At 53.5% G+C, this 26,892-nt stretch overlaps 1 protein-coding gene across 1 annotated transcript; it reads left to right on the top strand.

Moving 5' to 3' along the window:
- Positions 1–8,161: 8,161 nt before the first annotated feature.
- LOC104025232 (olfactory receptor 52K2) lies at positions 8,162–9,121 on the top strand. Its single transcript, XM_009484297.2, has one exon. It carries the CDS (start codon positions 8,162–8,164, stop codon positions 9,119–9,121), a length of 960 nt encoding a protein of 319 aa, XP_009482572.2.
- Positions 9,122–26,892: the final 17,771 nt, after the last annotated feature.

Genomic DNA, 26,892 nt, shown 5'->3' with positions numbered 1-26,892 from the left:
CAGATTTTCAACCACGGGTAACGTTCTTAATCCCTTGCATATAACAGCAGGTATCCAAATAGAAAGCTATGGGCACACAGCCGGGGGTTCTTGCTGACAGGCAGAATTTGGTGAAATGGGCTGGATTATGTTACAGCAGCTCGCTTTGGATGGGGTGGAGAGGTGAAGGAGGCAGGCAGATGTTGGCCCAGGATCCCACCCAACCCCGCTGACCCAGGATCCTGACCCAGCTGGGGGACAAAGCATTATTTTGGGGAGGTATTCTGCATCCATGGTGCAATTTGTGAAAGAGGAGCGAGCGCACCAGGAGCGCACCCCGGACCAGTTACACTATCAGGGCATGGTCTGGAGCTGGAGCTTTGCCTTTGACATGAACGGGTGTCCTAAACACCGTGCTAAGCAGCCAGGCCAGGCAGCACGCACCTTTGTGCCCTGTCCTGAAATAATCTCGTCTCCATAGGAGAGTATGTTTGAAGCATGCAGTAACCTGCAGTGCGCAATCCCCCACTGCCACCGAGGCATCTGTCATGAGAGGGAAAGGGGTGCAAGGGTTGAGGTGGGAGAGCTCAGTCTGGAAGATGAGACAAAGCAGACATAAAATGTCACAGGAGAGCGCAGGGACCATTCCTTCAAAGGGTTCTGCATCCAGCACTAATTAACTGTGAGGAGTAAAGAGGAATTAAACTACAGGAAAAAAAGTTGGTGGTGCTTAGGAACCGGTGGCAATGATCTCAATGCATTTCAGCCTGCAGTACTGATTTTTCATTAAAGTTCCATTTTCCCAAAGCTGAGGGAACTTAAAGGCAGAGGGAATTTAGACAAGGAAACTGCGGAGTAAGTTAGGAGGCGTTTTGAACAAGTTTAGCTAATGGCCAAGCCTGCTCCCGTGCGTGCTTGCAGGAAAGGACAGCTGTGGCTAGGAAGTGAATGGAGCACTGAGAGCTGCAGCTAAAGCACCATGGACAAAGTGAAACAGGGAGCTGGTCAGGATCTGGTGGGAGTTAGAAGCTGTTAAGTAGAGAAATCAGATAAAAGCAGACAAAGGCATCTGCCTCTCTGCATGGAGAGCGTCCATGCCTACCTGAGAAAAAGGCAAACAGAGAACTTAATATTTTAATGTAATTTAATTGATTGGTAGCTGAGAACGATGCTAAACAGCTTCTGCTAAGATCAGAAAACAAATACAGCAGCAGGTCTGGGTAATTTGCACGAGGCAAAAAGCATCTCTGAGTTGGCCAAGGAGGTCTTTGGCCTGTTCTGCCAAACCTTTATGAGTCCTGGCATGCTACCGTGACTGCAGATGCTTCCTTGGGCCATTACTTTAGCAAGAAAGTACGATGATGTGATTAGCTGCAGATTGCTTAGCCTGACGTCAATGCCCAGCAGAATGCCCAAGAAGTTGACAGGAGATTTGGTCAACAAAGAATTAAAGGACTGGAATAAAATTAAATTATGGCAATCAACATGGCTTTGCAGGAAACAGCTCTTGTCAAACAAACCTGATTTCATTTTCTGATGAGATAGCAAGTTTACTTAATCAACATGCCCGTGTGTGTGTTTGAGTACAGTACACAGAGCAATCTAAAAGAAATGTGCCTCCACCACGCTGCTTTCAGGCGAGGAGCTGACACAACGCAACCTCTGTGAAGCATCAGCAAAGTGGATGAAGAACTGGATGATTAAGAGACCTCAAAGTGAAGCTGTCAGAACCATCATCACAAAAAGCCTGTGTTTCTGCAGGGATGCCACAGTGGCTGGCTCTAGACTAGAAGTTATTCTGTACAACTTTCATCAGTTGTCCCCAAATCAGCACAAATTGTGTCTCAAATAACGCTGGGGAAAGGCAAATCATGCAGAGCAGTCTAGAGACACTGGCAGACTTGATCATTCAAAGGAACTGCCTGCAATAAGCTAAATACCAGTGTGAGGAGAGTCAGGCAGGTTTTCAGAGTGGAGCACTGGAGAACAGAGGCTCTGGAAAGCAGCTGACAGCACACTGAGAGGGTAACACTGTATCCTGGTTTTGGCTGGGATAGAGTTAATTTTCTTCCTAGTAGCTGGCATATAATAATCCAGCCACCAAGCCAGGAAACATGAAATTGCTACTCTCCCCTTAATTGGTTTAGTGATGGACTCGGTAATGTTAGGTTAATGGCTGGACTGGATGATTTTAAAGGTCTTTTCCAACCTAAATGATTCTATGATTCTATAGTGCTGTGTTTCGTATTTAGTAGGAGAATAATGCTGATAACACACTGATGGTGTAGTTGTTGCTGAGCAGTGCTGACACCAGGCAAGGACTTTTCAGCTTCCCAGGCTCTGCCGGGGGCACAGGAAGCTGGGAGGGGGCAGAGCCGGGACAGCTGCCCCCAGCTGCCCAAAGGGCCATTCCATACCATACGGCGTCATGCTCAGTCTATAAGCTGCGGGGAGTTGGCCGTGGTGAGCGATCGCTGCTCGGGGACTGGCTGGGCATGGGTCGGCGGGTGGTGAGCAATTGCATTGGGCATCACTTGCTTTGGATATTTTTTTCTTTTTTTTTTTTTTCTTCCTCTGCTGTCCTATTAAACTGCCTTTATCTCAACCCTCGGGTTTTACTTTTTTTGTTTCCAATTCTCTCCCCCACCCCAGTGGCGGGGGGGAGGAGGTGAGCGAGCAGCTGTGTGGTGCTCGGTTGCTGAATGGGGTTAAACCACAACAGTCCTTTTTGGCGCCCAACATGGGGCTCAAAGGGTTGAGATAACAACAGATCTGACCAGAATGTGTTAAAACAACTTCATTATAAGCATTTGTTATATTAGTTCAGTAATCGATGGTCACAATGTTGATTTACTTGCTCTCAGAGTTTCTGCATTTGTTCTCAGAGTTGTGCTATGTAACACCATACTTACTGTACATACTGTTTGTCAGTATTTATGTGCTGTGTATCACCTCTGGGAGATGGATTAAGGTTATCGCTTTGCTGTACTGTGTAACACGGGCTTACGGTGGGATAAAATTATTGGTGATAAGACCAATCTTGTATTTGTACTCAGCATTGCCGTCACCTCTGTACTTCCGGAGCCATCTATCAGAAATAATTAACGATTACACTTTTTACTTTTTCTCCTCGGAGAGCCAGCCTATGGGGGAGACACCTTCCTCCATCTTCCCCTTCTTCTCCAGCCTAATTATAATAGCTCTTGAGAATTTTGAATATCCTTGGGATGTTCAAACAAACATGTTCTTATTGTTATATCTCCTGAATTTGTGTCAGGTCTTGCTTAGGGTTAAACAGCTATTTAAGAATATTGCAGTTACTCCAACCCCTGCAACAGGCACTGTGGCTACTCAAACCCCGGTGAAAGGCACTGTAGCTGAAGCAGAGAACCAACCCGTGTTGGTATCAGTCGTCCCCATACACAAGAAGAAATCTTGCAAGCGAAAGTCAGCTTATTTAGAAAGGGATGATGAAAAAACAGGTCCATCACAAGGAGAGGAGGAGGAAGAGGAAGACTTGTAAATGAGATCGAAACCACCTGATTCTTATCCTTGAGTGAGCTGCGAGATATGCAAAAAGATTTCAGTTGTTGTCCAGGTGAGCACATTGTCCCCTGGCTGCTTCGATGTTGGGATAACTGGGCCAGCAGCCTGGAATTAGAGGGTAAGGGAGCCAAGCAGCTGGGATCCCTTTCGAGGGAAAGGGGCATTGACAAAGCGATTGGAAAAGGGGCACAAGCCCTCAGCCTCTGGAGGGGACTCCTGTCAGGCGTGCAGGAAAGGTATCCCTTCAAGGAGGATGTTCTGTATCGGCCAGGCAAATGGAGCACCATGGAGAGAGGTATCCAGTACCTGAGGGAATTAGGCGTGCTGGAGGTGATTTATAGTGACCTGAACAATGAGCAGTTACCCAAACATCCGGATGAAGTCAGGTGCACACAACCCATGTGGCGGAAGTTGATACAGAGTGCACCAGCGTCGTACACCAACTCGTTGGCAATACTGGCCTGGAAAGATGAAGAGGCACCAACGGTGGATGAATTGGCTAGCTGGCTCCGGGAATACAAAGAAAGTGTCTCTTCCTCCCTTGTCTCAGCCATGGAGAAACTGTCCCAAAAGTTCCAGCAACTCAAAGAGAATAGGTCTTACTCTGCACCTATACAGACCAGTAACTCAGGAATTAGGAATCAGCATTCTTCTGCTCAAGAGAGAGGATACAGGGGCTACACACCACAGGGCAACCCGTGGTTTTACCTGTGTGACCATGGAGAGGACATGAGGAAGTGGGATAGAAAATCCAGCTCAACCCTAGAGGCATGGCTGCATGAGTTGCAAGGAAAAAGTATTACAAAAGGCAGGAAAATTGCTGCTCCAGTTTCCAGTGGGCAGTTCCCCAGAGAGAGCAAAAGGCTGATCTTACTTCTGATCACACAGAGGGCTCGAGTAGGCAAGCCCAGTCACCCAGGAATCTTGGAAGTGATCATGGACTGGCCAGAAGGCAAAAACTTCAGAATATCAGCAGAGGAGGAGCAGACACGTGCTGAAGAGGCCCCACTGCATAATAAACTGCCAGCAAATGAGAAGCAATGTGCCCTGTTCAGTGCTGGGTCCTGTCGTCGTGTGGGAAAGCATCGGAGGTGGAAAGCTGCTGTGTGGAGTCCTATAGGAGGAGTGGCAGAACCTGCTGAAGGAGAAGGGGAGTTGAGTCAGTTTGCAGAGGTGAAAGCCATGCAGCTGGCTTTAGATATTGCTGAAGGAGAAAAGTGGCCAGTCCTTGATCTCTGTCCTGAGTCACGGATGGTGGCAAATGCCCTGTGGGGGTGGCTGCAGCAATGGAAGCGGAGCAACCGGCAACGCAGAGGCAAACCCATCTGGGCTGCTGAGTCGTGGCAAGATATCGCTGCCCGGGTAGAGAAGCTGGTTGTAAAAGTACATCACGTAGACCCCACGTACCCAAGAGTCGGGCCCCTGAAGAACACCAAAACAACCAGCAGGTGGACCAGGCTGCTAAGATTGAAGTGTCTCAGGTGGATCTGGACTGGCAACAGAAGGGGGAATTATTTATAGCTGGGTGGGCCCATGACACCTCAGGCCATCAAGGAAGGAATGCAACATATAGATGGGCTCGTGATCGAGGGGTGGACTTAACTATGGACAGTACTGCACAGGTTATCCAGGAATGTGAAACATGAGCTGCAATCAAGCAAGCCAAGCGGTTCAAGCCCCTCTGGTATGGTGGGTGATGGCTGAAATACAAATATGGGGAAGCCTGGCAGATTGATTCTATCACACTCCCACAAACCCGACAAGGCAAGCGCCATGTGCTCACCATGGTGGAAGCAACCACCAGATGGCTGGAAACATATCCCGTGCCCCATGCCACCACCTGCAACACCATCCTGGCCCTTGAAAAGCAAGTCCTGTGGCGACATGGCACCCCAGAAAGAATCGAGTCAGACAACGGGGATCATTTCCAAAACAACCTCATAGACACCTGGGCCAAAGAGCACGGCACTGAGTGGGTGTATCACATCCCTTACCATGCACCAGCCTCCGGGAAAATCGAGCGATACGATGGACTGTTAAAGACTACCCTGAGAGCAATGGGTGCTGGGACATTCACACCTTGGGATACACATTTAGCGAAAGCCACCTGGTTAGTCAACAGCAGGGGATCTGCCAATTGAGCTGGCCCTGCCCAATCAACACTCTTACATGCTGTAGAAGGAGATAAAGTCCCTGTAGTGCACATGAAGAATACGCTGGGGAAGACAGTCTGGGTTACTCCCCCCTCTGGCAAAGGCAAACCCATTCGTGGGATTGCTTTTGCTCAAGGACCTGGGTGCACTTGGTGGGTGATGCGGAAGGATGGGGAAGTCCGATGTGTACCTCAAGTGAATTTGATTTTGGGTGAAAAAAGCCAATGAACTGAATTGTGTGATGTTAATTGCTATATAATACCATATGTCATCACCACTGCTATGGTTGCTATATGCCATATCAACAGTATACAGTAAGAATCATGCAGATTAATGAAGAATGAACTTTGACGAAACCAAGCAAAGTGCAGTGGTGATGGAACCAGAACTGGCTTCAGCATGCGACAATCCAACACCGCACACCATCTCTCCTGCCCTGAAGGACTGTTGTAACAGATGGAGCCCACAGTTATGGACTAAATGAACTCAATGGACATTTTAGAGGGATGGCCCATAGACTAAGGGAATGGTATCTGTGTGTATATATCAACAGACAGGGAAAGTGGTGGTGATTAATTGGAATGTATTGGAAAGTGTAGGACCTGAGCATGACGTAGATGTTATAGAATAAGGGGTGGATACTGTCCTGGTTTCAGCTGGGATAGAGTTAATTTTCTTCCCAGTAGCTGGCGTAGTGCATTTAGGATGAGAAGAATGCTGATAAGACCCTGATGGTTTAGTTGTTGCTGAGCAGTGCTGACACCAGGCAAGGACTTTTCAGCTTCCCAGGCTCTGCCAGGGGCACAAGAAGCTGGGAGGGGGCAGAGCCAGGACAGCTGCCCCCAGCTGCCCAAAGGGCCGTTCCATACCATACGGCGTCATGCTCAGTCTATAAGCCGCGGGGAGTTGGCCGTGGGGAGCGATCGCTGCTCGGGGACTGGCTGGGCATGGGTCGGCGGGTGGTGAGCAATTGCATTGGGCATCACTTGCTTTGGATATTTTTTTTTCTTCCTCTGCTGTCCTATTAAACTGCCTTTACCTCAACCCTCGGGTTTTACTTTCTTTTTCCAATTCTCTCCCCCTCATCCTGGGGCAGGGGTGGGGGTAGGGTGAGCGAGTGGCTGCATGGTGCTTAGTTGCCAACTGGGGTTAAACCATGACACACTGGGACCCAAAGGGCTAGTGAAATTTTTGGGGCATAAGAGGTACATGGAATAGGTTGCATTTTTTGAAAAAGGAAGTTGAAATCTTGAAGATGTGGAAGAAAACCCTCTCAATAAGACAGATAGTGGAACAGGTGAGTGGAGATGAGAAAATTGCAGTGCTCTAGGTCTTTAGTTTACCAAGAATAACTCCTTGGTCATGGGGAGTACATACCTTCATGCAATGAAGGTACTCTGCCATAAAGGGCTCTCTGGCCAAGCACGGGAAGGTCGAGGAGGATGCTGTAGGTGGGAGGAGTAGACAGGCAATGTCAAATGGGAAGAAAAGCACATGGTTATAACCATGATGATTAGTACTTGAGGCAAAAATCAAGGGATGGAGGTTCTCCATCTCTGGATGCCCGCAAGCCTGCACTAGTGCAGTTTCTTCCAGGAAATCATGTTATTGGGCTCCAGAGAGGAAAAAATGGGTGTAACTCCACTGTTTTTGACAGGACAGCATTCTGCATTAGTTTGGCCTTCAGTCTTATGGATGGATGAGTGTGGAGGAGGGGTAGTGCCATTTTAATTGTACCCTCGTTGACCCCACTGACAGCAGCTAGAGGCTGTCAATGATGCTTGTGTCCCCTTAGCATTGGGTGGCAGCTTGGAGCATCGTTTTTGTGGCTGCAGTTTCTCGCAGCAGAGTTTCACCACAGACATGTTGTCTAGGTGCAGCTTCTGCATGATCCGAAGTAGCAACAGGATTGAACTTGTGTGTCCTGGATCCATACCCAGTCCTCTCTCTGAGCAGGGCATAGGGAGGGATGCCTACGCACCCTTAAGCCCTGCCACTGCACTGCTCATGAAGGCTGGGCAAGGAACAAACAGCCCAGGGTCATTATGCCTCACCTCTGCCCACTGATAGTGGCAATAGTGGCTGGAAGCCATGACAGGGCAGGACACCATGGTGCCAGCCTTTAGGCAGACACACATACAACAAAAGCTAGAGTTAAATCAGAGGGGCTGGAAGGAGAAGCAGAAGAGAAGGTGGCCCCAGGTGAGCAATAGGACAGCCAGGACCCTCCAGTGATGTCTTCTGGAAAGCACTGACCGCAGCATCAGTTTAAAAGCCTGACTGTGGATAACAGGTTCTGAAAGTATTTCTGCAAATAAATACAATGAAACCTGCAAATAAATACAACAAAACCATGGGATGCTTGAAAACTGCAGTGTGCACAGTTTTATGATCAAACAGATGGCAGCCAAATCCCAACCTTTCTGTCACCGTTACAGGGGACTAAAGTCGGGAACAAAGATGTGGCTTGGCCAACCAGTGCCATGTCAACTACCAACCAATCCAACACCAACTCTTCGCCTTTTGTCCTGACGGGCATCCCTGGCCTGGAAGCTCTCCACGTGTGGATTTCCATCCCGTTCTGCTTTACATACATCATGACCTTGCTGGGAAATAGCATGGTCCTTCTCACTGTGAGGCTGAACAAAAGCCTCCATGAGCCTCTATACTATTTCATTTCCATGTTGGCTGTCATCGACCTCATCTTCTCAACTGCTGTAATTCCCAAAATGCTGGGTATATTCTGGCTGGATTCAAGGGAGATTGGTTTTGAGGCTTGCTTCATCCAGATGTTCTTCATCCACACATTCACTGCAGTGGAGTCAGGGGTGCTCCTGGCAATGTCCTTTGACCGATATATAGCCATCTGCAACCCTCTGAGATACAACTCCATCTTAACGAGCTCAAGGACCGTCCAGATAGGACTGCTGTCTCTGGCTAGGGGAGCTGGTGTCATGACACCTTTAATGTGCCTCCTCACCAGCTTACCCTACTGCAAAACCAGAGTCATCCCTCATTCCTACTGCGAGCACATGGCCGTGGTGAAGCTGGCCTGCGCCGACCCATCTGTCAGCGATCTCTACAGCCTCATTGTGGCAACACTATTGGTGGGGACAGACTCTGTCTTCATCACCTTCTCCTATGGTATGATCCTCAGGTCTGTGATGAGGATGCCATCCCAAGAGGCACGTCTCAAGGCCCTCAGGACCTGTGGGTCCCATGTTTCCATCATCCTTCTGTTTTACGTCAGTGGCCTACTCTCCATGTACCTGCAGATGTTCCCTTTTGGCTTGGCACCTCATGTCCAAGTCCTGGTGGCTGATTTCTATTTGACAGTCCCTCCCATGCTCAACCCCCTCATTTATGGCATAAAGATGAAGCAGATCCAGAAAGGGATCTTCAAACTATTGCGGCAGTTGGCAGGACTCTATCTCACAAGCTGATAAATACAGGTCAGATGCTGAGAGAGGGAGGCACTGACAGAAAAAAATTTATCCCATCTTAGAATAGGTGTGAAGTTAGGTGCAATGAATTATCCCCCAGAAATGTCCATCTCTCTCCAGTGACTAGAAAGGGAATGTAGACCAGATGTCTACTGCTGACATGGCAATAGTTTATTCACATGAAACCAATCGGCCAGTCCTGATGGATGCTGGGCAACTGTCTCTTTGGCCAATGCACTCATGTTTTCTGAGATATCACTTGGAAACATTAGCTTTCTGATATCACTAGCAGCATTTCAGCCCCTGTGGCACATGGCTGAGGTGCCCACAGACTGAGGTGCATCAGCCAGAGAGGATAGTTCAGTCCACCAAGCACCAGCAAGATGATAGCACAGTGCTCAGTGCTCAGTGCCTCAGGTCCCACGTGGAGGGGAGCAGAGGGTGCTCTGACCCCTTCCCTGCTCACAAGGGATGGGAATGGTTCCCCCGTGCCTCCTCCACCTGTCCATGCAAGAGATGTCTACTCTCCACTTCCAATCAGAAGTCAGACCAGTGTATCTGAGAAACATCGTGTCTACCAGGATCTCCAGGGAGAAGAGTCTGCTTTAATCAAAGGCTACAGTTAGACATTCACTGCAGCAGTCCCAGGCATCACTTCCCACACCTCTTTGTGCAAGTCCACTGTAAACTCTGTCCAGGACCACGTGCACGTCGATGCAAAGACAATGTGGTAAGGTGAGAGTGTTGCAAGTCCTCCTACAGGCGTTTGCAAATCCAGCAAAGCCAATCCAAGGAACCTTGAGCTGACCCAAGCGCCAGTGCTGCAGGAATCAGCTGGAAAGGAGGAACCCAGGATGCGAATGGTGCTCTGAATATAAGCAATTGCTGCTGTGTACAGTGAGCTCAGAAAATCACTCAGAAATCTAAAGTGAAAGCTTTTCCTATTCCTGACTGTGGCGGGTTGACCCTGGCTGGATGCCAAGTGCCACCAAAGCCACTCTGTCACTCCGCTCCTCAACTGGACAGGGGAGAGAAAATATAACGAAAAGCTTGTCGGTCAAGACAAGAACAGGGAGAGATCACTCAGCAATTACCGTCATTGGCAAAACAGACTCGACTTCAGGAAAATCAGTTTCATTTATTACCAATCAAAAGTGAGCAGGGTAATGAGAAATAAAAACTAAATCTTAAAACACCTTCCCCTCTCTCCTCCCTTCTTCCCAGGCTCAACTTCACTCCCGATTTTTCGCTACCTCCTCCCCTCCAGCGGTGCAGGGGGATGAGGAATGGGGGTTGGGGTCAGTTCATCACACATCGTCTCTGCTGCTCCTTCCTCCTCAGGGGAGGACTCCCCACACTCCTCCCCTGCTCCAGCGTGGGGTCCCTCCCATGGGAGACAGTCCTCCACCGACTTCTCCAACGTGGCTCCTTCCCACGGGCTGCAGGTTTTCATAGAATCATAGAATCATAGAATCGTTTAGGTTGGAAAAGACCTTTAGATCATCCAGTCCAACCATTTACCTACACTACCAAGTCCACACTAAACCAATCAAGGGTAGACTAGACAAAACCATGTCCCCCAGTGCCACATCTGCCCATTTTTTGAACCCCTCCAGGGATGGGGACTCCACCACCTCTCTGGGCAGCCTGGTCCAATTCTTGACCACCCTTTCCGTAAAGAAATTTTTCCTAATTTCCAACCTAAACTTCCCCTGGCACAGCTTGAGCCCATTTCCTCTTGTCCTATGGCTAACTACATGGGAGAAGAGCCCAACACCCCCCTCCCTGCCCCCTCCTGTCAGGAGCTGCAGAGCGATCAGGTCTCCCCTCAGCCTCCTCTTCTCCAGGCTGAACACCCCCAGCTCCCTCAGCCGCTCCCCACCAGCCCTGTGCTCCAGACCCTTCACCAGCTCTGCTGCCCTTCTCTGGACACACTCCAGCACCCCAATGTCCTTCCTGTAGTGAGGGGCCCAAAACTGGACACAGCATTCCAGGGGCGGTCTCACCAGTGCCAAGTACAGGGGGACGATCCCTGCCCTGCTCCTGCTGGCCACACTATTCCTGATACAAGCCAGGATGCTGTTGGCCGCCTTGGCCACCTGGGCACACTGCTGGCTCATGTTCAGCTGCTGTCGACCAGCACCCCCCAGGTCCTTTTCGGCCAGGCAGCTTCCCAGCCACTCTTCCCCAAGCCTGCAGCGTTGCGTGGGGCTGTTGTGACCCAAGTGCAGGACCCAGCACTTGGCCTTGTTGAATCTCACACGGTTGGCCTCGGCCCATCGGTCCAGCCTGTCCAGGTCCCTCTGCAGGGCCATCCTACCCGCCAGCAGATCAACACTCCCACCCAGTTTGGTGTCATCTGCAAACTTACTGAGGGTGCACTCAATCCCCTCATGCAGATCATCGATAAAGATATTAAGCAAGGCTGGCCCCAAAACAGAGCCCTGGGGAACACCGCTCATGACCGGCTGCCAACTGGACTTAACTCCATTTACCACAACTCTCTGGGCTCGGCCATCCAACCAGTTTTTTACCCAGCGAAGACTACGCCCGTCCAAGCCAAGTGCCACCTCTGCCCGTTTTTTGAACCCCTCCAGGGATGGGGACTCCACCACCTCTCTGGGCAGCCTGGTCCAATTCTTGACCACCCTTTCTGTAAAGAAATTTTTCCTAATTTCCAACCTAAACCTCCCCTGGCGCAGCTTAAGCCCATGTCCACCACTAAACCATGTCCCTAAGCACCACATCTACACATCTTTTAAATACCTCCAGGGATGGGGACTCAACCGCTTCCCTGGGCAGCCTGTTCCAGTGCCTGACTACTTTTTCTCTTTCCATGAAGAAATTTTTCCTAATGTCCAATCTAAACCTCCCCTGATGCAACTTGAGGCCATTTCCTCTCATCCTAACTATGCTATGAGCTTGGTCCAGAGCCACTGGCATGGGGCATCACTGGAAAGAACCTGGTCCAGCCTCTTTTCACCCTTGCTTTGGGTATTTATATACATTAATAAAATCCCCCTGAACCTGCTCTGTTCCATGCTGAACTGTCCCAGCTCTCTCAGGCTTTCCGCATAGCCCCTGCAGCATCTTCACGGCCCTTGGCTGGACTCTCTCCAGTATGCCCATGTCTTCCATACTGGTGAGCCCAGCAGTGGACCCAGCACTCCAGGTGGAGCCTCCCCAGTGCTGAGCAGAGGGGAAGGATCCCCTCCCTCAACCTGCTGGCCACGCTCCTTCTGACGCAGCCCAGGGCACCCTTGGCCACCTCTGCTCGTGGCCAACTTGGTGCCCACCAGCACCTTCTCTGCCAAGCTGCTTTCCAGCCGCGTGGCCCCAGCCTGTGCTGGAGCCTGGCCTGGTTCCTGCCCAGGGGCAGGACTTTGCACTTGGTCAACTTCATGAGGTTCCTGCTGGCCCATTGCTCCAGCCCAGCCAGGGCCCCAGGCGCCAGCACACCCATCAGGTAAACCAGCCACTCCTCCATATACTTTATAAGTACCAGCATGGAAAGGTTGGTCCTGGCTGAGCAGGCGTCCTACCAGCAGCGGTCAGGGTGTGCCCCCCAGTACCCGTGATTTCACCGACTCAGCTGTGAGCAGGACTGGGCTTTGTGAAGTGAGGGGTCTGCTCTCTGCTCACTGCAGACGTAAAATCAGCAATAAAACAGTGCTGGTGGTGCCAGTCCTTACTTGTTAGGGGGTCCTGGCTGTTGGCAAGTTTGGGGGACAGCATTTGCCCCAGCACCGTGTGAAGGTGGACAAAAGCCCTATTTTCTAACGCAGCAGATGCTTTGGTCTGCCCTCATGCGGGTGGCATGGGGTGGCTCAGTGCAAGGTGTGCCCAAGGGATGGGCTGAATCGGTCCCAGGCGTGGGTCTGGGGCTGGACCCCTCCTGCCTGCTCCAGTGACAAAGGCCACCGTGCTGCACCCGGGGCCGCAGCCTGGCCCAGCCGAGCCCCCTCTGCAAACAGCCCCTGAGCAGCCTGTGCATGGGGGCTGCGATAGCAGGGGCTTGGGGTGTCTGTGTCACCAGAGCTCAGCCTGTGACACCGAGCTGCTCCCAGTGTGTGATTTCCCCGTTGCTCCTGGCCATGGAGCAGCTCCCCTGACCCAGGTTTGTCCAACCACTGATTTCAGGAGCCCCAGGGAAAAAGGCACTTTCCCTTGTTTACCTGCAAAGTAGCCATGAGCCACAACAGATAGATGCATCACGGCTGAGTAATTAGCCTCAGGACACTTCCAGCTATTAACCATAGCTCACTTGCTAATTTTTAATCTCTCCTTCGGGTGAAGTGTCCAAAGCAAACAACAGCTTAACCGTGTGAGTGCTGGGCTGGGGTAGGTGCCCACAGGCAGGGCTGTTCGGAGATGGGCGTCAGGGGCACAAAGACCTGCGCTGCCCATGGGCCCCTGCAAAGGCCGGTGGGCTTGGGCAGCGATACCCAGCCCTGGCCATGCTGTGGAGGTGTCTGCAGGATGGCATGAAAGAGCTGGACGAGCATGCACATGGCCAAGAAGGCTCTTGATGCAAACAAATTAAAAGCTTTTAGCCCATACTGCCCCGTGCAAGTCCAGCACTGGCTGTGTGAGGCCCCAGATTGAGCACAGACCCCACCTCCCACCATTCTCCTTGCCCATTTGTCTCCCGCCTGCACCAGCCCAGAGCCTGCACCATCCCTTCCCACCATAGCCCATGCCCTAAGCCACTCTCAACATGAATGTATATTTTAATCCCAGCCAAATTAACTCCCTTCAGCAGCTTTTCCTTACACGGCTGTAGCGTACAACCCTTCTTGGGACCTGCAGCACAGAAGGTCCCTTTCAGAAAAACCACCCAAACTCCAACGCCAGGTGGTGGGCGCTGGAGGTGCCACTGGAACAGGTTTTCTCATTTCACTGTGGCGTTTTCAGCCCCTAAAAAAATGTCCCAGCCCTGGGGTTGGGTTTGGGAGAGGGTGGCTCTGATTTTTACAGACCTCTGAAAAGTTTGGATTTGGCTGCTGGTTTTCATTCCAGGCAGCTGCCCCGCAGACCCAGGGGAGCTGCACGAAGTCTGCAACCGCCCTGAGCATGGAGCGCTGGAGCAAACCCCCCCCGGCACCAGGAGGGAGCTTGGGGGTCCCCACGGAACAGCCCAGGAGAGTGGGAGGAAGGGGCCGTCGTGCACTGGGGAGCTAGCAAGGGCTGGGGGGACACTGGAAAGGAGTTAACTGGTGGGGGGTGCTGGGAAGAGGGACCGGGGGGTCCTGCAGCCAGGTGTCTCCCCGCGGTGCGATGACCGAGGGGACGGGGAGACGGTCACCCCAATGCCACCGGCTCTGGCTCCAGCCAAGAAACTGATGCAAAATCCCTGGCAAAGCATCATCGGTTGCAGATCCGCTAATTGGCCCCTCGGCAGCCAGCCGGTGGGGTTGGGAGCTGCGCCAGCCTGGCCGCCAGCAATCAATCCTCCAGTGGCCCCGTGCTGTAATTACCATCCAGCTCGTTAGCACTAATTGGACTACTCCCAGGAAGGGAGCCTGATGGAAAAAAAAACAAACAAAGTTCAATTGCTTTTAACTTTGACTTGTTTGAAAGCCCAGGAAAGAAAATAAGTCAGAGGGCCCGAGACATCTTGGAGGGATGCTCCTGTCTCGTGTCACGGGCCACGCAGCCCAAAATCTCTGCCCACGGCGCGGGGACAGTGCTGAGGCTAACGGCACGTGCCCTTCTGCAGGCAGGATCAGGCCCGGTCCCTGGGGCGAGGTGTGCTCAGCTCACCGCCAGCGCGGAGATGCTCCGTCACAAAATCCCGTGCCCGGCCCTGCTGCAGGGGCGGGGGTGCTGGGGGGGGGTCCTGTGCCCGGAGCGGCTCCTCCCCAAGCCAGGAGCCTGTTCCCCCCGCAGGGGTCCACACTGGGTGCATCGGATGCCGGGGACAGAGCCGTGCTCCAGCCTCCGCTTCCCGAGGCCATCTCTCACCCGGCACGCAATGCCAGGCATTGCCCTGACGTTTGTCCCGATTTCCCCTGTTTTGGGGGTGCCTGTGACATACGGCTACGCCAGCAATGTGCGACTCGGGGCAGTGCTGGGGGGGTGTAAGGGAGCTCCTGCCTCAGGCCATGCAACGCAGCCAGGTGTGTGCCGGGGGGACAGCCTTGACAGCTCTGCTGGCTGCATGGGACATTGGGCAGCTCTCGGTGCTGCTCTGAATCATAGAATCATCGAATTACAGAATGGTTTGGGTGGGAAGGGACCTTTAGGGATCATCCAGCCCAACCCCCCTGCAATGAGCAGGGACAGCTTTAACCAGAGCAGGGTGCTCAGAGCCCCGTCCAACCTCACCTGAAATGTTCCCAGGGATGGGGCATCGACCACCTCTCTGAGCAACCTGTGCCAGTGCTTCACCACCCTCAGTGTAAAAAATTTCTTCCTTATATCCAGTCTAAATCCATCCTCCTTTAGTTTAAAACCATTATTCCTTGTCCTGTCACAACAGACCTTGCTAAAAAGATTCTCCCTATCCTTCCTATAGGCCCCCTTTAAGTACTGAAAGCAGCTCCCCAGCAAAACCTGCACTGTGTGCCTCCCAAAACACGAGTCCCCTCCCCACCGGGACAGCGCTGCCCTGGATATGGACCCTGCTCAGCATCCCCATGGTGCATGAACCACTCCGCACCCTGTACGCTGCCCTGTGCACCCTTGCACCGTGCACCGGGCCCCCCCCCCCCGGGACTCTGCTGCCCTGGAGCTCCTTCAGGAGCACAGTCAGGAGAAGACAACCTGCTGAACTGGTCTGGACTGGGATGGGGAGCTCTTGCAGCCCCATCCCAGCCACCCCCCCACCCCACTCTACCCCCAGCGCTGTGCCCGGCTGCGCAGCCAGCTGCCCTTGCATCGGCTCCGGTGTCATCAGGCCATTGCTGAGCTGGTTCAAGGCCAGGTCCCAGCAGAAAGCAAGCTGCGGAGCAGTCCAGGGTGGGTTCCTTCAGGGCTATGGAGGCAGCAGCAGGAGCTGAGCTCATTGGTGACAGGTCCCTTGGCCACTGCTCCCTCTGGCTCCCATCCCAGCTTGTGGACTGGGACAAGCCCCAGCAGATCCGGGCAGCTGAGGGGTGGCCAAGGGGACAGGACAGTTTTGGCAGCAGTCAGAGAGAGTCTGGATTGCAAAACACCCGCATTCTCCTGCATCCCCCTGTGCAGGCACAACCCCAGAGCCCAATACCCTGGGATTGGGGTGTCCTGGGTACCCCCAGAGCATTTTATCCTGGGGGAATGGAGGGACGAAAGCAGAGGATGGTCTGAGCCAGCGAACGGCCCCGCTGGGGCTGCAGGGAGCTGCTGGGCTGAGCCCCCGGCGCAGCACGCACGGGGCAGTTTGCCAGTGACCTTCCCCAAACCTCCCCCACCGTGCTGCACTGGGCTGAGCCCACCAAAGCCACGCAAGCCCAGGAGCTGATGCCTGGCCAGGAGTGGGGGATTTGCTGGTGAACCCGTTGGACAAGGGGCAGTATAAGAGATGGTGTGCACCCTCCAGGTCACGGCTGGCCCCCGCAGAGTCCTACACATCCAGCTCACAGCTGCTGGAGTGAAATGGGCGCTGGGGTGCGTCGGAGCCACCTGCACTGCCGGGATGGTGACCTGAAGCCCCTTCCACACTCGGGTGGTGGACCACATGGAGAGACAATGTTTCACACACACACACTCTATGTCAGCCCTCTTGTAGCGGGGCAGGGGTCCCACCCTGGACACCAAGCCCCAAGTCCCACAGTGGGGCTGTGCAAAGCCGAGCTCCTGGAGCCGGTTTTCTCCCTGCCCCAAGATTTGCGCCATTGGAAGATGAGCTGGGAGGATGGTGGCGTTTGCACTGCTGGCAGGTGAGCCAGGGGGATGGCGGCAGCAGGGGCATGTGCCCTGCCCCGGGGTTGCAGGGGGACCAAGAGCAGAGGTGCCCAAGCCCACCAGCCCTGGCCGGGTGTGTTAGCAAGGGCCACGGGTGCAGTTTCAGGTGCAGAGGGGTCCATCTGCCCAGGTGATGCCCTGCACATCTCCAACAGCTCTCTGGTAAGACGTGGCCCTTCCAAGCTGCTGGTGCCTCTGCAAGGGCGGTCATTGCTCTGCTAAGTAGTGACCACAGAGCCCAGGGAGGGCAGCCCTTCCCCACTGCTGCTGCTGCTCGCACTGCCAGGCTACGTGGGAAGAGGAAAAAATAAATGAATGCACCTCCAAACCGCTTCCCTCTGCTCTGGGCCAGCAGCAAGCAGGCGGCTGGGCAGGCCTGGGGACACTGCTGTGGCACCGGACTTGGCACCAAGTGTGGAGCGCGGGAGGCATCTCCTGGCCAGAAGGCAGCACTGCCACCTCCTTGCACTGCCACCACCTCCTTGCATTGCCACCACCTCCCTGCCACCCTCTGCCACCCCCTGCACTGCCACCACCTCCCCACCACCCTCTGCCACCTCCTTGCACTGCCACCACCTCCTTGCATTGCCACCACCTCCTTGCATTGCCACCACCTCCCTGCCACCCCGTGCCACCCCCCTGCACTGCCACCACCCCCTGCCACCCCCTGCACTGCCACCACCTCCCTGCCACCCCCTGCACTACCACCACCTCCCTGCCATCCCCCTGCACTGCCACCACCCCTGCCACCTCCCTGCACTGCCACCACCTCCCTGCCACCCCCTGCCACCTCCCTGCATTGCCACCACCTCCCTGCCACCCCCTGCCACCTCCTTGCACTGCCACAAACTCCTTGCATTGCCACCACCTCCCTGCCACCCTCTGCCACCCCCTGCACTGCCACCACCTCCCTGCCACCCCCTGCCACCCCCCTGCACTGCCACCACCCCCTGGCACCCCCTGCCACCTCCCTGCATTGCCACCACCTCCCTGTCACCCCCTGCACTGCCACCACCTCCCTGCCACCCCTCTGCATTGCCATCACATCCCTGCCACCACCCCACACTGCCACCACCCCCTGCCACCTCCCTGCACTGCCACCACCTCCCTGTCACCCCCTGCACTGCCACCACCTCCCTGCCACCCCATCCCCATGCAGTGCTGCCGCGCTCCCCAGCACCCTCTGCCCCTCTTCCCTGGGAGGAGGGACTGCCGCTCCATCGCAGCCTCCTCTCCCACCCATGTCCAAGTCTCTCCCCCACCCCATTTCTTATGGGTCCTTCCTCTCCCTCTGCCTGCAAAGCACTGCGGGCTGGGACCACCGCAGGGACAGCCCTCCTCTTCCTGGACCACAGCCCAGCAAGGCAGGGGGACACGGTCCCCGCAGCCCCTGCCCATGGAGACATACCCCAGTGCAAAGCAGCACCAGCCTCAGCTGGAAGTATAAAGCACCAGCGCATCCACCAGACCCTCCCTGAGACCATCGCAAGGTGGGCAGAGGAGAGCATCCCCCGCCCCCAGGAGCTGCCATGTCATGGGTGCACAGGCAGCACCGTAAGCACCCATCAGGCACCAGCACGGGGGGCTTCAGGCTGGACTTTACCACTAGGAATTGTCTATGGACAGCTCTGACACTGCTCTAGTAACACCTCTGGACATTTGACTCGTTCTCCAACCCAAGTCCACTCTCTTGGCCTTCAAAACAGAAGGGTTGTGTCTAACCTGCCTGTGGCAACAGTCTCTGGACCCTGGTACCACGGCTGGGACCTGGTTAGGGGATGCTCATTCCACGCAAATAGCCAACAGCCTGTAGGGCAGGACTCCGTGTCCAGGAGCCTTTCCTGGAGCTGTTTGATAGACTTTGCTCCCAGGTCTTTATAGGTCTGGCCAGGATCAGCCCAAGGAGGCCCTGCCTGTGACTGGGGCATTAGATGCTGCCACCATCCAGTGACAATTGCATTGCAATGGACCCCGTCACCAGAGGCAAACCTGAATAAGATGCTTCACGCTGTGCTTTTCCTACCTGCCCTATTGCCAAGGCTCTTATCGATCCTACGTGCCACGGCATGCACGGTTAAATGCAAACAGTGCAAGAAGCCATGTAAAGGCAGAGGCTGCAGGAGCAGCCTCAGCTTCCATGGAAACCCAGAGGGAGCTCACAGGATTCAGATTTCAAGTGCCATTCCCTAAAGGTGACAGTGGCCCATATCAGATGGTGGGAGCAAGGAAACCTGCACAGCATCGCCCGGTCCTGCTCAGAGGTGCTGGTGGGAGCAGGGTGTCTGCCCCAGGCAAAGGAGCAAAGACAAAGATTGTGAAGGAAAGCCATGAGGATTCTGGAGGAAACAGAAGAGCACCTGAGTCAGGCACCCAAACCGGGAGATGCTGTCAAAGTCCAACATGAAGCTGAACAGCAATTTTGGAGGGTGGTGACAATGCACAGAGGATGAAGAGCAGAGGACAACAGATTTGTGGGCCAAGGAGTCCCTCTTCCATCTGAACATCCCCAGGCGGTGGTGGATTTCTCCAGGAGGATCCAGTGAAAGGGAACATCCTCTGTTGGCTCTTTCATTTTGATGTCTCCTCTTGGGGGGCTATGAGACTGCAGCATGCAGACCTGGAAAACAAAGCAAATGGACAAACTCACAAAACTGGGCTTTGCGTAAGTGTCTCCTGTACGGATTCAATGTGTACACGCGCGTCCTTTTCCTGCGCACCCTCCTGTGCTCTCTCCTGCCAGCCTGTTCTCATTCCTGCTGGAATTTCACTCATTTGAGGTTGCTCCTCTCCACTGTCTTGGCAGGAGAGGGAGGCAAAGGCATCGCTGTCTTCGGGACAGAGACAGAGCAATGACCACAGGGGTGAACCCGCCTGGCCGTTGCAGCCTGGTGCTGCACATCCCGGGACCAGCGAAACGGGCGATGAGATGCGCGCTGGAGGAGCATCATGTCTGCTGCCCACCGTCCTGCCATCCGGGATGCTCGCAGAGCTCTGCAGAGCTGGTCCATGGCCAGGACCTCTTCACCCCGGCGACCACATAGATCAAGGGAGCAGTATTTATTAATCTCTTGAAGTCCTCAGTGGAGAGCTAAGGAGTACACCTGCCTCGGAGAGAGCAGCAACAGCAGGAACAGAAATTGCTGGTGACTTGTTCTTTCCAACATCGCAGCCCTGGGGCCCTGCAGCCCGGGCGAGTGGCTGCCTCGGGGGGAGCAGGGGGGCAGGGCAGGCAGGGTGCCTGCGTGGGAAGGGTTTCTCTGTTCGGGGGGCTGAGATGCCCTTTCCCTTTGCTCTGTGTTTAGGGTGAGGCTGGCTGAGAGACCCCATTCAGAGGGCTCGGGAACCCCAGCGCCCGCTCCTCCTGGGCCAGGAGGAGTCCTGAGTCCCAAGCCTTGCTTGCACGTCTGCCTGCACGCATCCCAAGAAATGGGCTGGAACAGACCTTGGAAAGCCACTGGGTCAGTCCCTCTGTATCTTACCTCCATCTTCTCTGTGCTGAATGTCACCAGATCCTTCAGCCTTTCCTTCTGGCCACATTTTCTAGACCCCGGATGACTTTTGTCCCTTTCCTGGCTCACATCATGCACTGCTGGTCTTCTCTTGAGATCCCAACTGGACGCTCCTTGTGCTGCCAGCTGCAGATCCAGTTCACAGAGCATGCAGCTGGGTAAGAACATGTCCCTGTGCTGGTCGGACACCTTATGATGTGATGTCTAAATAAGCACTTCTCCCAAATGACCTGACTTTGGAGTTTGGTTAACGCAACGTACTCACCAGGTGGCCACACCGACTGGCATCGATGACTTCTGGTCTTTGCAGCGTGCCCCTGATGGCACTCTCTTGTCAGGGAGGGAAACCCAGTTATCCAGGACCGGTGAAACACCAGCACGTCCCAGCTTCCAGATTTTGGGCCAGATCCCTCTCATCCAATTCAAATATGAAGAGAAGTCGGACAGTCAGTTCAAAACCATTACCTACAGCAGATGATCAGACCCTTTGTCCCCAGAGGATCTAAAGGTGCTTCTTAATCTGCCTGTGATGCTGGGGCAATGGCTGGCTTCTCTTCAAACACAGTGCTCAACCAAACACCTTTTTCTCTGCAGCATTACCAGCAATTTTACCACATCCATCATTTAGTGAGAGTATTTCCTTTGGTTTATATTAATCTTAAAATATTTTTGCAATGTATTTGGTTGGGATTTTTTTCCTCAGCCTTCACCCTGCAGTCAGGAATCTTTCCTAAAGACTTTGACTTTTTCTTTCTAATTTTATTAATGTCATTGAATTAGCATTCATACTGACTATTCCCTAACTATCCTCTATTGTGTGTGGGGGTGCTTATAAATGCCCTGCCAAACGATGATTTGATTTTTGCCCAAGTCGTGCTCCTCTGTGGCTCATCCAGTAAATGATTGCTGGCTTGCAGAGAAGAATAACTAGACTTGAGTGGAAATGGGGTAAAACACATCAAGCATTGACCCAAAGGGGAGGGGAGTGTCAGACCAGCTGGCTCTGGTCACTCCTGGCCATGGGAACGGGCCCCAGTAGAGCAGCAGATGCCCCCAGGACAGCTCAGGAGGAGGAGATGGCAACCGGCCAAGGAATTGGCAGAGGAGCAAGGACCAGGAGAGACCGTATCAGGCAGCACCGACAAGCAACGTACCAGCCCCAGGGAGCTCAGGAGTGGGCAACCTGGGGCTCATTTGACGTTGTCATTAAGGACTTTATCACACACTGGAGGGGTTGATGAAATCTGCTGGCAGCCCAAGGTTGGGAGGATGGGGATGTATCACAGGGGATCCGGAGGAGGGAAGTTTCCGGACCTCATACTGACATCCAGATTGCCAACAAAATCTTGAATAGAAGTGGAGGAAGAAGCTACTGCTGGAAGTCCTTGCTGTGAAAAGCCTTGAGGCCTCCCGATTAATAACGCTGCCTTAAGCACCACGAGTGACTCATGAGCCACTGCATCCGCCGATGCTCCCTGCTCATCCCTCACAGAGCAAGGTTCATAGATCTTGCAGCGCTCTGTCAGAAACCACGGAGAAATCCACCTGTGGCAAAGCCCACGCACTTCATTGGAGGAACATATAATCCTGCAGGAAAAAACAGCCAGTTTCCTTGCCAGAAACCTGTCTCCTGTGAAACTGAGCTGATGGGCACGAACTCTACCTTTAGCCTCTGGCTGTGTGCTGGCAGAGTCCCCAGTTAACCGCTCCCTCCCTGTTTATGGGGTGCATCCCAGGGCTACGGGATGTGGCCGTGTGTGAGCGGAGGTCTCAGGCTGGCAGGGATTTGGGGTACCCCGAGGGAGCTGAGTTTGGGTCTAAATCCTAAATCCTGGAGCCGCCTTTCTCATTGCCCATCATTTCTCCTCTTCCCTTGCCTCTCCCCTGCTCTTCTGGTGTGCACATTCAGCATCTCCTCCTCCGTGGGTTTTCTGCTCCTTCACCTTTCCTGCATGTTTTTGGCAGGGATAGCATTTGTCCCAGTATCCATGGTGGTGCAGGATTGTGGCCCTTGAGGGCATCCCTCAAGAAGCTCCCAGTCTGCACCATCACCTCCCATTTCAGATCCCCGTGTCAGACTCCCCAGCCCTGGGACACCTGCCCGCTCCTCTCCCAAGGGCAGTCTCATCTCAGTGGATGAGAGGGATCTGACGTTCCTCTCCCACCGAGTGTTTTGGTGGGTATGCGCTGTTGATGAGTCAGTTTGCTGACGTCCATAGCCCTGAGCATGTGCTTAAAACCATCCTTCCTGGGTCAAGGCTGCACAGAGACTCGGAGCACGTTTCCCTGCTGACAAAGGACAAACACCACTTGAGTCATGTCTTAAAAACCAGGCTCCCCTGGGGTGCCCTGCTCTCACAGACACCCCCCAAGCACCCTAACGGTGATAAACAGCTTTGCTTCCAGCGCCAGGGATGAAACCACTGGTTCCCAGTCATGGTCTGGGGATGCTCGCTGCTGCTGTGCCTCGATCCCGGCCTTTCCACGCAGGAGGAAATCCTCTGCCACACCACCAAGTGACCCTGCACTGTGGGACAACCCCGAGGAGAAATTCCTTCCTCCGTGCCCCTGCTCTAGCCATGCTGGGCATGAGCACGGAGCCTTGGATGGCTCTGGCAGAGCTTGGTTTGCTCTGGATGAGGGAGAGTGGGAGAGAGCCGGGCTGCTCGGCTTGGGTGCTCAGGAAGCAGACAAGCAATGTAAAAGAAACGCTGCTGTCAAACCTAGGACAGCAAGATAGGAACCAAGCAGACTGTTAGGCTGAAAGAGGGCTGGGGAAATTGGAGAAATGAGACGCAGGAGCAGCCGAGGAGACGGGGAAAACAACCAAGCTGGTCTCCAGAAGGCATTCGGAGTGCTGCGGCTGGGGGTTATACGCCACGATGCTGGTGACAGCAGCGGTCTGGATGTGGTGACCCATGAGCCTTACTGAAAGCTCTAAGTCTTACTGACAGCTCTAAGTCTTACTGACAGCTGTAAGTCTTACTGAAAGCCGTAAGTCTTACTGAAAGAGGCATGGGCTCTGACGCTGCCGTCCTGCACGGATCCCAGCGTGGAGCGTGCCCAGGCACCACCTCCTGCTCCAGTCTCTTCTCGGAGAGGAGACTTTTGCCAGTTCAGGGGCAGGACTGGGGCTCAGCTCACGGTAGGAAAACGGGGATTTATATTTTTATCAAAGAAATAGCAGAGTGGGAGATATTGGCTGAGATAAATACAAAGAAGCTGGGATGCTTCAGTCAACCCTGAATCAAAATCTCCATCTCCCCGCTCTGAAATGGCTTGTGTTGATAATTGTGCTTAGTGATTCTTTGCCAACACTCAGGCAGACTTTCATCCTTCCAGAGCAAACAGAAACACACACCTCGCAGCAAAGGTTCCCCAGGGCAGCACCCTCCCTGTATCCCTCCGTGTGCTAGCAGCATCCCTGTCCCCCAGCCCTGATGGAGGGGTGTTGGCAGGGAGAGAGCTCCCCGCTACACAAACAAGGGGAAGACGGGAGAGATGGAGGGAGAAGGGCGAGTGCTCCACGCTGTGTGCTCCCTGGACAGTCTACATGTGTGTATTGTATGCTGGTAACCCCTGAGAGCCACGGGACACAGAGGACTGGCTGTGCCAGGGCACAGGTCTCAGCTCTCAGCCTGGCAGATAATTCCCTCCATGAACTGACCAAGATTCCCAAAGCATCCTAGCTCTATCAAGGCCAAACCCCATGAATATTTCCTTCTGCCCTACTGTAGCAGTGGGCTTGCTTCCTTACCCTGAACAAAGCATGTGCCTGAGCCATGGCACCTGAAGGCAAAGCATCAGGAGCTGAGCATATAGAAAACCTTAAGGGACAGGAACCAGGGCACTTCTCTTCAACCCTAGACCATGGCAGTGGGAAGGAAGATGCAAACAGGGTTCACTGAGCACCAGCCATCAGTGCATGGGTGGAAAGATAATGGGCGGTTTGTATCTTGAACCCAGTCTGAAACTCACGCTGTCTCCGGATCAGCACACGTGCAAGGAGTGTTGTCTGGGTCTCATCTGGAAGGACGTGTCCTTTTCAGGGGCCCACCAAACAGCACCAGCATTGAGGATGATCCGAGGGCTGGAGCCCCTCTGCTCCGAGGCCAGGCTGGGGGAGTTGGGGTTGTTCAGCCTGGAGAGGAGAAGGCTGCGGGGAGACCTCAGTGCGGCCCTGCAGTGCTGAAAGGGGGCCTACAGGAAGGATGGGGAGAATCTTTATAGCAAGGCCTGTTGTGACAGGACAAGGAGTAATGGTTTTAAACTAAAGAAGAATAGATTTAGACTAGACATAAGAAAGAAAGTTTTTACACTGAGGGTGGTGAGGCACTGGCACAGGTTGCCCAGAGAGGCAGTGGAGGCCCCATCCCCGGAAACATCCCAGGCCAGGTTGGACGGGGCTCTGAGCACCCTGCTCTGGTTAAAGCTGTCCCTGCTCACTGCAGGGGTTGGGCTGGATGAGCTCTAAAGGTCCCTTCCAACCCAAAGCATTCTATGGTTCTATGATTCTGCCTTGCATGCATGTGCATGGTTTGTCTTCAGTGCTACCCACATCTGAGCGGCCTCATTTCATCTCTCCAATGCTGCTGCACCCTGCCCAAAACAAACAGAAGGGGCTCAGACCCAGTGCATCAAAGGACATCAGCGCTCCGATCTTCTCAGGAATCATGCTGACTTCCCTCTACGCCTGTACAAATTAGGCAAATGGTGCCAGGCACCCTTCTGCAGCCCCACGGCCAACTGGCATGCACATGCTATGCCCCCACGCCGAAAACCTTCTAGACTCAGAAACAAGGTGGCAACACTGAAACTGCCCCTGCTAGCCCCCAAAACATGCCCAGGAATTGTTTGGGATAGTCGTCCCTTGTCTAAACCATACCAGTGACCGCACTAGCAATTTAACAACGTGGACACTCAAGCTGCAATGCCCAGGACCTGGTCCTGGTTTATTTTTCTAGTATGTACACAGCTTTTCAGCCCCTGCTGCCCCGAGCTGCTTAACGTGAGTGGAGAGCACACGGAAAATTGTGTGCATACTGAAACCTGCTCTTCACCTTGCAGGAAAGTCACTTGCTTGGTTTCCTCCGGAGAAATGTGCACCCAGACAGAGAGGCGGGATGGTTTAGTGGCAGGGGTGAGACGGAGGAGACCTGGCTCAGCCTTTGGCTGGGTTCAGGACTTCAAGCACATCACTTTATTCCTCCATACTGTTTCTCTCCTCCCACTCTTGCTCAATAGGGGATAAACTTGTTGGCAGGGTAGAGCTGGACCGAGTTCAGTGAATCCTGGAGTGTGTAGGTGCTCCTTTAATAAAAATAATCAGAGTTTTGGCTCATTTTTCAAGCCTTCTGCTGCCTTTCACTTACTAAAGGAACTGAAGAGAAAAATACAGACAGTGAGGGTTAGTGCTACACTTGCTGTGTAAGCACAACCTCTCACCAGCCATCAGGCCTTCTCTCGGTCTCACTGCGTGTACTTCACAGTCTCCATGGGCCTGTCCAGCATAAAAAAAACATTTTATCATAGGGAGAAGGGATTTGCATCTGCAGCAGGAAAAACTGTGCTTTCTCCTTTCAGGCCCAGGAAAGCTGAGCCCTTCCAACAGGTTGACACGGTGGCATGGCAGGCAGGAACCAGACAGGGTCAGCCAGCACATCCCAGGCTGAATCCCACCCGGCTGGATTCCTTGGGGTCCACGAGCACAGACTGCTCTTCCTTATCCCTTTTTTATTCCTGTACCTTCTGATCATCACAGCAAACTACTTCATCCTCACCTACACCATGGGAGTGGAGGAAGACCTCCATTCCCCCGTATACTCACTGATCGCTCTGCTCCTGACAGGCAGTCTCTGCAGCTCCAGCACATTTGTGCCCAAGATGCTGCTGGGCTTCCTCTTTCATTTCAGCCACATCTTGTTGGGGGGCTGCGTATCCCACATCTTCTTCCCATACTTTTTCATCACATTGGATTGCTACATCCTCCTTCTCATGGCCACGGGTATGTGGCCATTTGGAACCCACTGCACTACACAGACATAATGACCAGAAAATACCTGTCCCAGTTATCCCTGGCTGCAGTGGTGAGGAACATCTCTTTTGTCAGTCCTGTGGTGATCCTGGCATCCAAGGTGCACTTGTGCCACTCTAATGTGGTCAAGCACTTTGTCTGTGAGCAGATGGCCCTGGTGAGCCTGTCCTGTGAGGACCCCTCCAGGAACAAGATGCTAGGACTGGCCCTGAGAGCCATCACAATCATCTCAGAGTTAGGCTTTCTCCTGATATCCCACTGCAGGATAATCCATACAGCTCTGAAAATTGTGTCTGGGAAAGAACAGCACAAAACTTGCCACACAAGTGCTACTCACCTCATGG

This window comes from Pelecanus crispus, chromosome 1, assembly GCF_030463565.1.
Source record: "Pelecanus crispus isolate bPelCri1 chromosome 1, bPelCri1.pri, whole genome shotgun sequence".
NCBI classification, from domain to species: Eukaryota; Metazoa; Chordata; class Aves; order Pelecaniformes; family Pelecanidae; genus Pelecanus; species Pelecanus crispus.
The sequence above is the reverse complement of the archived record's forward strand: the minus strand, read 5'-3'. Positions and strand labels throughout refer to the sequence as shown.

Bases quoted from the DNA above. Each gene is read 5' to 3' on its own strand.
- LOC104025232 (XM_009484297.2), top strand. From the start codon at position 8,162: ATGTCAACTACCAACCAATCCAACACCAACTCTTCGCCTTTTGTCCTG.